Genomic DNA, 15,079 nt, shown 5'->3' on the forward strand with positions numbered 1-15,079 from the left:
GGAGGCAAGACTCAAGCACCCACTGACAGGCATTTAGACAGGTAAGTGTTGCATGGTTCTTTTTCCCATAAAACACATTTAGTTTAAAAACTCTAATATATAATCATTTATTTTTCAGAAGATGGATTTCCATCCCCCCGTTCGATGCAAATTTGGCACTAGAGTAACCTCTTAGAAACTCCACTGGTTTGCACACGACATGTGAGTGACATTTCACCTGCGTGCTTTTACTTTGATCTGGAGCAAAGTGGAAACACATCTTCAAGGGGATTACGTAGATCAGGCTCAAGGTTTATGCTATTTTCGACCTTCCGGTGAATAAAGATGCTGGTCAGCGCTAACTGTGAAAGCTTTGAAGGGAAACTGTCCATTCAAACCTGGAAGAAAACTGCTCAGCTTAATTCTTGGAACTGAAGACAAACTAATCACAATATTTTTGGATGACCTGAACTGAAGACTGACCTAAAAAAAGGGGAAAAAAAATAATCCTCTTTAATCTGAGGTAATTCACGGAACACGTCAATAGGGCACAGAAATGTGCTCACTGAAACAAATGTTAGATCTTGGTGACTCCAAAAAACACAGCACAGTAGTTTTTACAGAATAACTTGTTCTGAAAGAGCCCCCCACCTGTCCAACACAGACAAAACTCCCAGAACAAAAGTCCCTTGGGAAGCAGGGAAATTATTCTGACAAAATGTTGCTTTTATTGTGAATAGAATCTGCGCAGAATGGAGAAGTATTTGAGAACTGCTTATTTCAATTACTGTGTGTAGACAAGAGTTCAATGACAAATGGATTTAAAATGGCAAATATTATTACCTTCTTTCTTTGCCTTTTTGTTTTGGGTTGTTTTGTGGTTGAGGTTTTGGTTGGTTGGTTTTTTTTGTCGTTTTTTTTTAAGAAAAGTCCTTTATGTACTCAGTAGGTACAAGTTTAAAAGAATCTTTCCAGCTACAAATATTGAAAATAAAGGTGTGACTTTTGTGGCCTTATTAACAGTAATTCTTTAAAATAACTGAAATATGTAATCACATTGTGCAGCGCAGGGACAAAAACATATGCTTAATTCTCCATTTTGAAACCAGTAGCGCTGGTTTACTCTATTTTTTTAATTTACAGCCCCTGAACAGCCCTGCTGGGTTATCAAACATGTCCTCTGCTGTTGCAGGCACCGTGTCATATCCCCTTCAGACCTGCTGATCCTCACCTTCAGACAGCAAAGCCTCTATGCCTCCTCCAGTTTGACTTACAGGCTCTAATGGGTTGGCACTTTGCTCTTATTCCCGTTTAAATTACTCACAGCTGAACAACACCCAGTTGTTCTTCAGCCAACTCTTCGGTTTAAGGATCTTCTCTCTCTCCTACCTAATAGTTCAAGAAATAATTTTGTCCCCTCTGCCCCTTCATTTTGCCAAGTAAAAGCAGCTTTTCCAATCTGCTCTTGTGTCCAGCCCAGTTAGCTCCTCTGCACCCTGCTTCTGCTCCGAGTTCATCCTTTCTGTACCCCTCGAGTGCTGAAGTGCAAATGATGGGATATGCTCAGTGAGTTTTATCCAGCGCTACGTATAGGTGAAAAAGGAAAACAGCAATAATATAATTAAGCCCTAGAGAGGGGAGGAGAAAAGGGGGAAATTAAAAAAATAAATAAATCAGAACACAGATAAGGCAAGTTTTCTGTGAGGCCTCTGAAAAGCAAAATCTCAATGACCCGACATCATCCCCCTCTTAATGCATTTATTGCCCTGCTGCAATCTTGTACAAGTCCTGCAGACGATTTTCAGATGACACGTGAGCAAGCTGAGCACACAGAGGGGGCATTTCAGCTTCATCCCTCCTGAAACCATCCTTCTGTTCCTCACTCAAAGGCAACGGCAGGATTCGCCCGCACCCACAGCTGAATACACTTTGCGGTAAATATTTTACAGGCTGCTCTCAGTGGCTGTGGGTTTGCATTTTAACAATAAACCTTGTTGTTGGGAATGTACCAGCAGCTTGGAGCAGGCAGAGCTTTTCCCATATATTACACATCCCTTTCTGGTATTTTTCTGCCTGATTAGTAATCACTTCTGACAAATCCTTTCGACAGCTCTGAACACCAGCCTTAGTGTTGCAGGGATGCTTCATGCAAAGCCTGACTGAATGCAAATGTTAGGCTAATGCAAGGATGCCTGACAGCATCTGCGCATTTTCTTCACTGGACACCAGAGGGAGGAGGAGGAAAGGACAACTGACAGGGAAGCTAAAGAACTGCTTCAAGAGCCCCGAAGGAGCTTATCAGACACTGGAACCAAATATGTTTCTGTAATCGGACCACAATAACTAGCAGCACCTCGTCTAGGGATAGTACTTCTAATAAAAGGCGTTGCGGGGGTAACACGAGGTAAAGTTATGGGAGAGAGGACCCAAGGCCAGCACCACTGAGTGCTGGGTGCATTTTAGCCAACTTCATCTTACAAGCTTTAAAACCTTACTGGTTCTGGGGCTACTACTGCCTGCACTCCGCTTGGCTTCTGTGCCACAACCGGAGCGCCTTTTGGTCCAGCCTTCTGGATGTGAACAAAACCCATGTTTCAATGACTAAGCATGGATCCAGGGCCACCACAGTTTCTGAGTCCTGTACTACAAAAACATGAGATTTGGAACTGCAAGTGCTCTATGCTGAGATGGAAATGGCAGGATCTTGAAGGAGGGAGGGAGGGAGGGAGGCAGTTCAAGGAGATTGATACGGTATCTATGAAGGTGACAGCAAATGCACAACATGTAGTTAGTATCAAGATTAAATTTTTAAAAAAGAGAGAAAGATTCAGCAAGATTACCAGGGAACTATTTACTATCTTATTAAAACTATGCTTTTATTCCCTCATCGGATCTTTTCATTATGCCTTCAAGGCGAAGGAGGATTATTAAATGTCAGTGACAATTCAAATAATTAATGTATGGTGTTACCAGGTATATATGTGCTCACCAGGAGGATTAATAATAGCTGCTATTTTTCTTCCAACCATATTTTCTCCATAATACATATATTAATCATGAGAACGCAGTGCATTTTTTAAACCTCTCTAGTACTGAAAGTCTTTAAGGAACTCACACTTTGAAAATTAGAGAATTCTTAATATATTCTGTTCTCTATTTTTTAATTTACTATCAAAATAGAAAAACGCAGTAGCACTTGGAAAGGAAGGAGTATAAGAAAGGTAGTGCTTTCTCCAGGGCTGTTATTAATTGCAGAGTCAATGTCCTCAATTCTTTGAAATAGGTCTTTAGAAACAACAAACCAGACTTGTAAATTCAGGAAGCAACCTGCCCCCCATTAAAACGGACCAGCTTTTGTTGCTAACTTACTACAACCAAAACACTTTAGAAAAGGCATCAGAAAAGTACTTTTATATCAAATCCTGCTCCCAGGGCCGGCTGGAGGCTGTGTTCAGCACCTACTTGTCAGCTTAACTCTGCCTTGGCAGCACGCTAATCCCTGCAAGGTGCTGAGCACCGATGCGTGATTTGGCCGTAAAAACAGCAGCGTGGGGCAGGGAGCGCAGCGGGGCCGGGGTTTGCCCCCCTCAGATCCCTGCTGCCAGCGCCAGGGCAGAGGGGAGAGCTGACCCCTCTGCTCTTGACTTGGCACTCAGCAGCTGACCTGGACTTGCCCTGCAGACTTGACGCTAACTCTTCCAGGAATTTTAATTGACAGACTGAAGTGTGCTAGAGGCGGGGTGTGCTACCTCAGGCTACTTTACACTTACTCTGTGCCGGGGAGGAGTTCCTGCGGCTGGACTGACCCCGCTGACATGTCACCTACCATCCGTGCTCCCATGTGGGCTGCAGACAAACTGCCCCCCGTAGGGTGGGTTTTGTACCTGCTGGTGGCCTCTCAGCAATGCAACCAAAAATGGGCTCAGTTCCTGATTGCACAGCAAATACACATGCCCAGAAGTAACATCTCAATTGCTTACAACTTGGAGAAGTTTAAATTCCCTCCTTCACTCCCAACTGAAACCCAGGTGTTATCCTTCCACAGTGAAGAGTCATTAGATATCTGATTTTGGACACCGCAAATTACAGAATGTATTGCCAGCCTTTTCCATCTCCCAAAACGGCTCAAGAAATGTCCATGTTCTATTTAAAACAATTAAGTTTAACAAACATGAGATCAGGGTTCGTTATGTAAGTCACGGTGTAACCATACTGCCCTTTAGTGCATTACCAGAAGCCGTGTGTAGTACACGTGTGCGTGGGAACTACGTGGATATTCCCCCCACACACTTACAGCATCAAACAGTAAATTATTTTAACCATCTGTGTGACCTGACAACTGCCAGCTTGGGGCAGTTCCTACACTTCAGGACATAAACCATTTCTACAGATTTTTAGAAATCTAAATAAAATAAACCATTTCTACGGTAGGAGAGGTCTTTCATGGCATGCATTTTTTAAAAATTTCCAGAATAAGTATTTTAAAGCAGTTTGGAAAACCTACCTCCTCGCTGCACCAGCAACGTGACTTCGCTTCCCTTAGGACATTCAATCAGCATATCCACCACCTGGTTGTGAGTGAGGCTCTGCACATTCTTCTTGTTGACTTCGACTATAAGGTCACCCTCCTTCAGGCCGCGGCACCTTGGACTGTCCACGATTTGTTTCACTCTTTGGCCGCCCCCACCAGGACTGTCTGCTATAGTAAACCCAAAGCCCATAGGCCCTTTCACTATATGCACAGTTATGAGTTCAGGTTGTGTTGCTATCGAAGATGCCAAAGAGACCGTGTCATTGGGGTAACCATGGGGTCCGTTGGAGGAGACCTCAGCCGGGCTGCTGGGTCTCGCTTCCTTTGTGCCATTTACTTTCCCTGTTTTACTACTGTGGCTCGCCGGGGAGTCGTAATTTTCCTGCCCGTTCACAATGATCGGCTCTTTGTCCAAAATTGCCACGGAAGTAACCAGGCTTGTGTTGGGATCATCGGGATCGAAGGGCAGGGGGTAGCCTCGGCACAGTTCGAGGTCCACGCTGGCACCGATGGGGATGGACTGGAAGATCTTCACCACTTGAGCATGAGTGTGCCCCAGCACGCAGGTATCGTTCACACTGACTATGACGTCCCCTGCAGAGGACACAGACAGATATTCCAAACACATACGTTTTGTGCACCCTGGCAAGGTGAAGGACTAAAGCCTGCGAGCTGATCTACAGCATCCACAGGTACCGCTCATAAATAGCAGCACTTAAGTACCTTTGCAAGGAAAAGGAGTGGTGACACGTGGGCAGGCAAGAACTCTCTGTACACAATGGATCCACTGCATAAAGCTTTTATGTACATGAACGTTTTTGAAAGTGAAAATGGAATTGGCTCATGCAAAAAATTAATAAATTCAAATGATGGTATATGGCCCGTTTAACAGCTATTTCAAAGTCCAGCTCTCACTGTTATACACTGTGCTATACTGATATATGACAGAAACAAAACTGGGAGCATGTAAGAGCTACAACAAAAGGTGTCAGATACCAACTGCTCAAATATGGTGCCATGTGTTGTGTCTCAGACATACTTTACCCTGAAATATTAGGTAAGTTATGACTCGTTTTTTAACACTGGGGCTGCAACACAGGGATGTTTAATGTTGTGATGCTCCACCTGCAAGTGAGGAGTTGTGACCTCAGGTGAATCTTAACAGGATTTCATCGTACTGGGCCTGATCTCTGGCAAAAAAAAATCAACCCTTGGTGTCTCCACACCGGGAAATGCAAACTAGCCCATTCCTCCGCCCATTCCCTCGAAGCAGCTTGGGAGAGGGGGTGAGCAGCGTGGCAGATACACAAAACAGCCAGTGATGCAGCCCTACAAAACATAAGGCAAGCCATCGTCACAGCAGGGAGCAGTAACCTGTGGCCTGATGTGGGACCCCACACCGGCTGGCTCCTCTCCACACGTCAGCATGGAGAGAGCAGGAGCTGGCAGAGACCCAGCTGAGTATTTTTACACCAAGGTGAAATTCCAACACATAAAGTGCCTTGCTGTAAGATTTTGAAGATATCCCCCAATGTATCTCACTCCCCTACTTGCTGATGGAAAAGCTGAATGCCTCTCTCCAAAAAGGGGATGAAGACTACAGTCTTTTATGAACTGTACATAAAAACAACTGTAAAAACACAAACCAAAGCGGTGGTGGTGATTTTGATATAAAGCATCAGTACCTGTTTCCATTTTGCCATCCAGCGCTGCAGGGCCATCAAGCACCAAACTTTTGATTTGGAGAAATTCATCTGGCTCATCCCCTCCGACAACAGTGAAGCCAAAACCCCTGCTGCTTTTCCTTAGCTTGGTGTGGATGAACTTTCCTTTCAACTCAGAAGGGTTTCGTGTAAAAAAAGGTTTTCCTGTGTAGGAAGTTTGGAAAATCTATAAACAGGCAGGCAAGAGCGTTTGATCTGGTTTTCCTCTTCCCCTCCCTGTTCTAACAAGTACACAGACAAACGCAGCGGTGTGCTGGGACAGGACTGCGCTTCAGCATCCTCTCACCTCACCGCGCTCCACCCAGCTCCTTGGACCCAATCATGCAGTAAAAAGGAGTGAGCAAAAACCCTATTACTTGGCACTTTGCGAGCTGTGGTTGTGCACACCAAAGCCCCAAGGCTACAAAGGGGAAAACGTGCTGCTTGAAAGAACAGAATATATTAAGGCTGGCAACGCTGGCTTAGATATCTGTCTCGTCTCTGTCCTGAGGTGGTTATATCCATCCCAGGAAGCACATGACAGGGGTAGCACAAATGCCTCCTAACAGGAGGAGTCTGCAGCAAGGACTATCATCATGTTTTTGCACCACTTGGCTTTCTCCCAACCCACCAAGCAACAAGCAACTTCTGAGCTCTGGCAAGACACCGCATAACCCTTGAGCTATATAGCCCCCCGCCCCCCACATCACTACCACCCTGCGACCTCCTCCCGTGAAAAAGGGGAGGATGCTGATGTTGTTCTTCAGACACAGTTTGAAGTCTTTTCTCTTTCCTTTCTGCAAGGAGCTTGTTGTGGATGAAACACTGCAGTTGTGAAGTACGGATCAAAGAGCGGCCCGGGACCGGAGCAGCTGTGCTGGAGGGCTGTTAACGCTCTCCGGGAGCATGGTTAAGAGGGAACGAGGTGCTCCAAAGGCAAAAAGTCACCCTTGCAAAGCACGTTGCACAGGCTTGGAAAAGGAGTCATGGTTGCTGTACTTCACAGTGCCAACACTAAACACCTTTGCACTTTTAATTGCTTTTAATGCTTAAAGGGGAAAAGAGTGTGCCACTAAGCCCTCTGGTGACAGCTCCAGGATCAGCACTGTGTATCGCAGTCAGGAGAGCTGGCGTTATTTCAAAAACTTTGGCAGCACTGCCGTGGGCCTCTGTTCAGAAAGGAGACCTTGAGGGAGAGTGAGGGGATTTGAGACTTGTAAGCCTTTGACCGGGGAAAAAAATAGTCTATTTGAAGATTATTCATGAGGGGGCAGTGTAAGGACTTGCAGTCTTCTGCCTTTGAAAGGTAGCACAGGAACACAGCAATCCTGCACATCGTTGGCAGATGCTCTGCTCAGACCCCAAGCTGCAAAAAAGCTCTGACTATCAAAGTACAATTCCATGTCTCAGGTAACAAACACAGCTTGGAGGCAGCGTGCAACGTGGCTTGGTCCTGTGCTGGTTTCTGGTTCAAAAGACAAGCAGAACAAGCACAGCTTGCTGGCGTCTGCCTACAAATACAGGGGGAACGTGCCCTGCAGTAACAGGATAGCAGCACCACAGGCTGTGTGTCCCACCTACAGCACTCCGGAGGGGATCACATCTTCAGTGTGTGTATCTACAAAATCCCAGTTGGGAGAGTGGTGCCAGAGGCACAAGAAGGGGTCCTTGTGCCCATGTCCGCACCAGAAGTGCCATCAGTGGGATAGATGGAAACCCCTGGGCATAGGGTGGGAGGATAGGGAAGCTGGAAATAGCCTGCAAATGCGGAGCGAGAGAAGAGGGAGCAGCGCTGAGAAAGGAAGAGGAAGGAACGGAAGAAAGGAAGGAGTCATCAGTACCAGGACATGTCACTCAGAGTGGTGCTGAGACAGGCTTATGCTCTCCTGTTGCTGCACAATTTCAGCGGAGGCAGTGGAGAGCCGAGTGAGGCTTCTAACATCATCCCCTGCGTGACGGGTCCTTTGCATTGGTGTGCACAGACGCTTGGGCAGCCCTTGCTTCAGCCTGACAGCGTAAAAGGCAGAGGTGGCTTTCACAGATGTCTCCCTGAGGAAGACCAGCATTTTTGGGGCACTCTGATGACATGCCTAATCCCAGATGCCTGGTGGTCAGGGTACCACCCACTGACCTCCCACATTTTTCCTTGCTGCAAGTCTAGATTACTCTAATATACTCTAATACCCCTCGGAAATCCGCTGGGGGCTTTGGATACTGTTAAATTTTGCACATCTGTTTTGGAAGGGCTGATCTGCCACCACCTGCAGCAGAGGGCACTCCCTGGCTCTTCACGGCAGGAGAGGCTGCCTGGGACAGCAGCACCCCTCCCACGCTGGCCTTCGGAGACCATGGCTGACTGCAGAGCATGGGAATATTTCCCAGCTCCTGGGGCCAGCCTTCCCCGTGCTGCTCCAAGCTCTGTCAGGACAATGTGCTCCAGCCACATTCCCCCTCTCTCACCTTCCCCAGTCTCTGGCTCCTGCAGACCAGGGCAATGCCATTCACTTACTGTGCAATTCAGATGTAGCCAAAGATGAAGCCTACTTACAACCACTTGTAACCAGAGAGCACTTGTACTGCAACAAGGTACAAGTGGAAATCTCTGCCCTGGCTGGCAACCTGATCTGGCAGCGTTTCGGCTCATGCTGCAAACTCAGGAATGATTCGTGTCCTGTCTGGTTAGTTAGTTAAGACAAGCAACTGGTCTGTGAGCAGTTGGCCATGCACAGATCATTGACACTAATAAATAAGGCTATAATAGCCCAAAGTACTTGAACATATGTACAACTTCAAAGTAGGTCCATGGTATTTGGACCTATTATCATTCCCTCCTTACGCAGAGCCTCCCTGAGGAGGTTCAAATCAGAATTTTCAGAAATATGATGTAATTTGCCCCTAACATCACCCAGGAGTTTGTGCCTCTTTGCCTTCTGTTATTATAGAAAGTCAGATTCGGCATGGAAGCCTGGTAGCTCTGCAAAGCTCTCCAAATAGCAGAGGATCTCCCTCTTCTGGTGTTTCCCCTAGCTCCTACACCACACACACACCCCACCCCCACCCCCCAATTTTCATTTGGATTCAAAACACAGAAAAAAGGAAAATACATAAAGTTGCAGATTCATCTATGGCAATACCAGAACCTGGGCTGCTCAGATGTCACAAATGCAACTAAGACACCCAAGCTCTCCAAAACCAAGGTCCTGCCGAACAGCACCAACAACTTATGCACATCACAGCTCCCAAACAGGCTGTCCATTTTCCAGGGCTCTCAAACTACTTTACCTTGAAGTTCTACCTGCCCACAAATGCAGACATGGAGTTACATTGGCTGTGGCTCTTCAACTAAAAAATGACCATGTTAATGCATGTCTGTGTCTTAATCACAGTACAACAGGGTGAGATCTTGTGCTGCTTTTTGGGAGGGAAAGTTGACCTACAAGAACAGAGAGAAATCTCTGCACTAGATCTTACTATGAGAGTCACATTCTAAACTCAGTAGAATTTAGAAGGTGTGAAAGTCCGATGCTTGCATATCTAGACAGCTCTGTAGAAAAGGGTCTCCTACTTGCACTTGCATCCACCACCATTGCTGGCAAACCCCACCAATGTTGTAACTCATGTCTTCACCATGCCTTTTTAAAGACTTGGAATGCTACACAGAGAACAGTCACAATCTTTTTTTGATGCAGGTAATCTCATTTGCCTCTCGAATTTGGCAAACAACTGTGGTCTCAAAACTAGTCTCAAAATCTATGGGAATTCAGACAAGCACGCATGTGCCCTGGGGTGTGACACTAGTCATGGAAATACTCCCTTTGCTGGTGGCTGAGGGAATTCCATTCTCAGGAAAAAAAAAATCCTTGTTGCACTTTTACAACTGGTTTAACAAGGTTGTTACCTTGCACTGGTGCTTCCCGAACTGCCTCTTGGTTGTTTGAAACATGGTTTGGAGCAGCGGGTGGTGGGAGAGATGGACACTCCTCTGTCCATTCTAGAGAGGGCAGAGAGGGAAATGTTACTCGTTTCACAACAGCACCATGAGCTCCTGCACGTACACACACTGGGAGTGTGGGTTCAAGCAGAGGAGGCATGAGAAGCATGGCAAGAGAGGAAACAGAGTCATGGACAGAGGGAATAAAATGAATGGGATGTCCAAAAACCCAGTTTTGGAGGACTATCTATGTCCAGATCAAGTGATCCATCGGCTGGGACACCCTACCTTACACTCAAACTTGGGACTTGATTTGCATCTACGTGTCCTTGTCATTTATATGCTACCTATTCCCTGTGGCACTCATGGCATCTACGTAGAAGAGCTGGTGTTGCAGGAAATGGGGCTGCAGGAGGAATGCTGAAGGCTAAATTATTTTCCCTGTGGATAATAACAGTTCTGAAATAACTTAGTCTGACAGGTACAAAAGTACTAAAACAAACCCATATGCCACAGGCCTCTCACTGCAGTTGGGCTGCATTTAAAGAAAGAAAAACCAAAAAAGCAAAATAAAGGGGGGTGGGGGAAGAAAAGGAAAAAAATATTGTTTTAAAATAATGAAATTACTTCAGATGTTAGAGCTTCACAACATTCAGGAAATCTCTCATGCAGCGGGGTTTCTCTAGTGCACGTGTAAATGCCCACTCCCCATCCCCTTCCAGTGCAGACTGGAACACCAGTTACAGTGAGTAATTTAATGGAGCAGATTAAAGAAGAAAACATGTGTGTGAATTGTATCTGGGAAGCCTAGAAACTTTCCGGAAATAAAGGACTTTAACAGGGGTAAACCAACTATGTTTAGGTGGTTATACGGTTTAGGTTTTCTTCTTTGCTGCATCTTATGTGATGGGCATATGCAACTTTTCCCGTGCGCATCATTTTGCCTTAAAATACTAAGGCCACACAAGGAGGGACAAACACATTGGCATGGTGCTGCCAAGGTGAAGGAGAGCACGTTCCCTCATGGAAACCCCAACCATCATGCCCTCGGTGGTGCCAACCTTCTGGTGCCTGTTGCTGTTGCTCAAGCTGCTTCTTCCTCTTTGCTTCAAGAACTGGGTTTTCATACTGTGTCTTCCGGTTGATGTGGCTGGAGATGAAAGAGAGCAATAAATTAGGAAACCCTTTATGTGACAAGCAGGAATGATAGCCACGCACGAAACTCCTCTGAGGAAAGGAGTAAAATACCAAATATACCCAACAGTAGTGTATGTGGAGCAAGGCTCACCTAGTCATGCCAAAAAGCATATTTAGGAAAACAAGTGGATTCCAGTACGGATATGATGTCTCGAGGAAGAAATGGCTAATTCCTTCAAATACATTACAGTAGTGATCTATCTGTGAAAAATGAGATTAAAGCAGAAAAGGCGCTCTGTCTGATTGCATTTTAAAAGACAGGCTTATATCATCCCTACTTTAAACAGATTCTAAGATGTGCAGTCATTCCCTGGTTCACTAAAGTTAAAAAAATCAACAACCACCAACAAAAAACAAATCAAACCCCAACAACTCGTAACATCTGTCAGCCATCTGATCAATGCACACTATTAACAGGGTGTCTTAAAAATATCTGCCGGAATGCAGACCATGAGCTGAAAAGCTGGGCTCCAAATGGATCAGAATATATTCAGAATCAGCCACCAGCAAACAGTCCCAGTGGAAACCAGCCTTTGGTGAAACTTCAGCTGTACTTCTTGAAAAGCAAGCAGCCCCGCCACAACCACGGCAGACAAGCACCACACTCTGCAGAGGATTAACCATGTTATGGAACCAAACCATGAGCACCATCCACAGGTGCCAGGGAAGTGGGGCAGGTCTGGGGACTCCCTGCAGCTGATGGCTGCAGCCGAGACGAGTGGCTCATCAGCTGTTCCAAAAGCCATTTTTCAATAATGATTTTCAATAATAAAAATTGCATTTTTCAATAGTGATTTTGCTACAGCAGAGAAGCAGGTAGATCTTAGAAAATTCCATTAGCTTAAAGCCCATCTCTGTATCCAGAACAAAGTTTAAAATAGCAAGTTCTTAACGGTATTGTCTCTTGTCCCACACATCTTTATTAAAAACCCTAAACAAACAAATGAACAAAAACCTGCTTTTTTGAAGTAATTATGATAGAAGCACTCTAGACAGTTATGTTGAGAGGTTTTTTCTGCTAAAGATCAGTATTAAATCACTGGGAAAATATTTAATTAATCAAATAAAACAAGTTAACGAGTTCTGTAAAATACTTCCCATTTCAAGGTATCTTCAGAAAGAAAAAATTACAACTACTTTAAAAATTATATCAACTTTTTCATGACACAGTTGTTTCCCAATAAAATCTATTATATAATAATAGAGTGCCTGAATTAGAAGGGACAGAGACAAATGCTCAAATTATAACCATTTTGCTAGCTTACAGATAGTAAGTAAAATAAACTTATGTGTCATTGTTGTTACTTCACTATTTAATTTCATCACTAAGGAGTGCCACAAAACTAACAGGAATGTATATGCAAAGTGACAGGAAAAAATGCTGTAATGGCCTCTTGGCATGGCATTTAATAGCTGAAAAATATTCTTGATGTCTTTAGTAAATAAATGTCAAGCCTTAATTACACAGTTTGATAACCTTGTTTCCCTAGGCACAGATGGTAGGGTCAGAAATGAGCCAAAGCAGACAGAAACTGTATTCCACATCTATTCTGAGGGCTATCACAAGCCATCCTACTAGACAGGAGTATACACATAATTAAAAATTCATTTTATGGGGTCAGTGATGAAACAAAACTCAGATCTCTAGTTTCCCAAGGGAGTGATCTGACATCTCGATAAAGAAGAAGCTGTTCTAATTGTGGAGAGAGTTCCATTAAACCTGTAATTCATTTCACAACAACACAGCCTGATGCAAGAACCTCTGCTGTGGCTGCTTGGTCACGCAGGCTCACCCATTCCTCCTTTTCAGTGTCTTCCGACTGGTAATAAATTGGTGGCCTGTTTTTGCACACTTGCATTTTGATCATAGCACTATATGAAGGGGATGGGGCTCAGTCAATTGCACACTTGTTAACGTTGTTGGAATAAAAATATTTTGTGAGGTGCTGGGGCTCCTGCACGCCCCAACCCTGGGGTGCTCCTGTCTTCCCTGAACTAGCTACCGCTGGAGCTCAACCCCCTCCCACGGTGCTCCCGTCTCCCTGGAGCCCACTCCCACCCCAGGGTGCTGCTGCCAGAGCCCACCAGAGGATGGGGAATGGCAAGGCAAGGCAGGGCTGCCCCCTGCCCCCCCCCCCACCCCAGCCCCTACAGCATCCCACAGCCTGTAAGGGGCCAGGGTCTCCTTCTCCTCAGTATGAGATGCTACCAACAAAGCACACAGACCGCTGCAGAGGAGAGCCTTTCTCCACCCAACAGCTACACCAGAACCGGAGAGCAGCACTTACTCTACATAGTAGACACCATATACGGGATCCTCAATTTTCTCCCAACCAGCAGGCAACTCTGGAAATAGAAAAAGCATTACTGAAGCCTCCAATGCAGTCCTTTTTCTGACAGGTAGCTGCTCCTGCTCAGCGTGCAAAACTCATCAGTAGCTCAGACTTTGCTTCAAACACTTTTCAGAACTATCACAGCCTCCTTTTAGTGGCTGGCGTGGTGCAGCACCAACATCACAGCATATGCTACCAGTGCTCTGTTAGTAAATCTGTGGGAAGATGCCCATGCCAGTCAATTTTAGATTTGCTTTTTGCATTAAATGAACAAATGATCAATAAATTTCCTTTCTGGGAGTGCTTCTAATACCCTACTGATTTCACCATCACGGGCAGAGCGGCTGCGGATGGAGCACTGCAGTGGAATTTGATGCAGGCAACAGGCCAGAGGCATTTTAACACCCATCTACAAAGACGGGCAAGATTATGGAAACCAATCTTAGCACACGGACGAGAGGTCACCATCTCCTCCTGTACCAGGGCTCAGCCATTTATGCTCACCACTGCTGAAAAAAGGGTTTTTTGAGTCCTTTCTAAGGGATTTACGTTAACTTGCTCAGCCGTGAGCCCAACACATAAGTGCATCTTGAAACGGGACAAAGTGAATTTAATGTAAATGCCCAGCATATGGAATCCACCCAGGTGGGGCGGGCACACACAGATGTATTTCACTGCGTAGCACTTAATGTAAAACCACATATTGTCATAATCACATGTAACAGAGATTTCCTTTTTTAATTACCATAATTAACAAAAAACAGTTCTAAAGATGAAATTAACATTTGGAAATGTATCCACTTTTGTTCCTGTTGATTTTCTAGACTGCACATAGTACTTTAACTATAATTAGTGAACGTAATAAAACCACTTCAGCATCCAACTGAGGGCTGTGAAAGCTGACTGTATTACTTAAGGGCCTGATCCTTGTCCCACTCATTTAAACACAATGTTGCCGTTGGCTGTGAGCACCAAAATAACCATCCTATTAACAGTAGAGAGTTGTGTGTTTGTGTAATACTGTGAATCAACTCAAAAGAAGACTCAACCATGCTATGGACAGTGCAAGTGTGGTCCCACAGACTGCCCATCAGAGACTCTGCACATTCATTAAAAAAAAAATAATCAACAAAATCCATTGTCAGATAACACAAGACATAGCACATGTCAAATACCCCATGCAAAATAATTCCTCAAAATTTATCACTATATTGACAAGACTGGTAGTAAATAATCTATATTTGTTTATTATCAAATGCAAAGATTTCTTTTCATTAATGGCATCAATTGCTGAGCCAATACAATTAACAGTGGACCATTAATTAGAATAAATGTAACTACCTAGTTCTGCATTTACAGACTTTCAACTATGTTGCCATAAGGACAGAAATATCTCCAGACTGGA

General features: G+C 44.9%; 1 protein-coding gene across 23 annotated transcripts in view; it reads right to left on the reverse strand.

Moving 5' to 3' along the window:
• The window catches only part of MAGI1 (membrane associated guanylate kinase, WW and PDZ domain containing 1), a 355,846-nt gene that overhangs the window by 50,930 nt on the left and 289,837 nt on the right, over positions 1-15,079 (reverse strand). For 18 of the 23 annotated variants that reach the window (XM_037382565.1, XM_037382557.1, XM_037382563.1 and 15 more), the window contains 5 exons: positions 13,630-13,687; positions 11,206-11,294; positions 10,112-10,204; positions 6,196-6,378; positions 4,484-5,104 (listed from right to left, as the gene is read on the reverse strand). In XM_037382565.1, the coding sequence (XP_037238462.1) occupies positions 4,484-5,104; positions 6,196-6,378; positions 10,112-10,204; positions 11,206-11,294; positions 13,630-13,687 (1,044 nt within the window). The remainder of the gene's footprint in view (positions 1-4,483; positions 5,105-6,195; positions 6,379-10,111; positions 10,205-11,205; positions 11,295-13,629; positions 13,688-15,079) is intronic. The other 5 variants (XM_037382555.1, XM_037382553.1, XM_037382552.1 and 2 more) reach the window with 1 other exon arrangement.

This window comes from Falco rusticolus, chromosome 4 (genome assembly GCF_015220075.1).
Source record: "Falco rusticolus isolate bFalRus1 chromosome 4, bFalRus1.pri, whole genome shotgun sequence".
In the NCBI taxonomy this organism is placed as follows: Eukaryota; Metazoa; Chordata; class Aves; order Falconiformes; family Falconidae; genus Falco; species Falco rusticolus.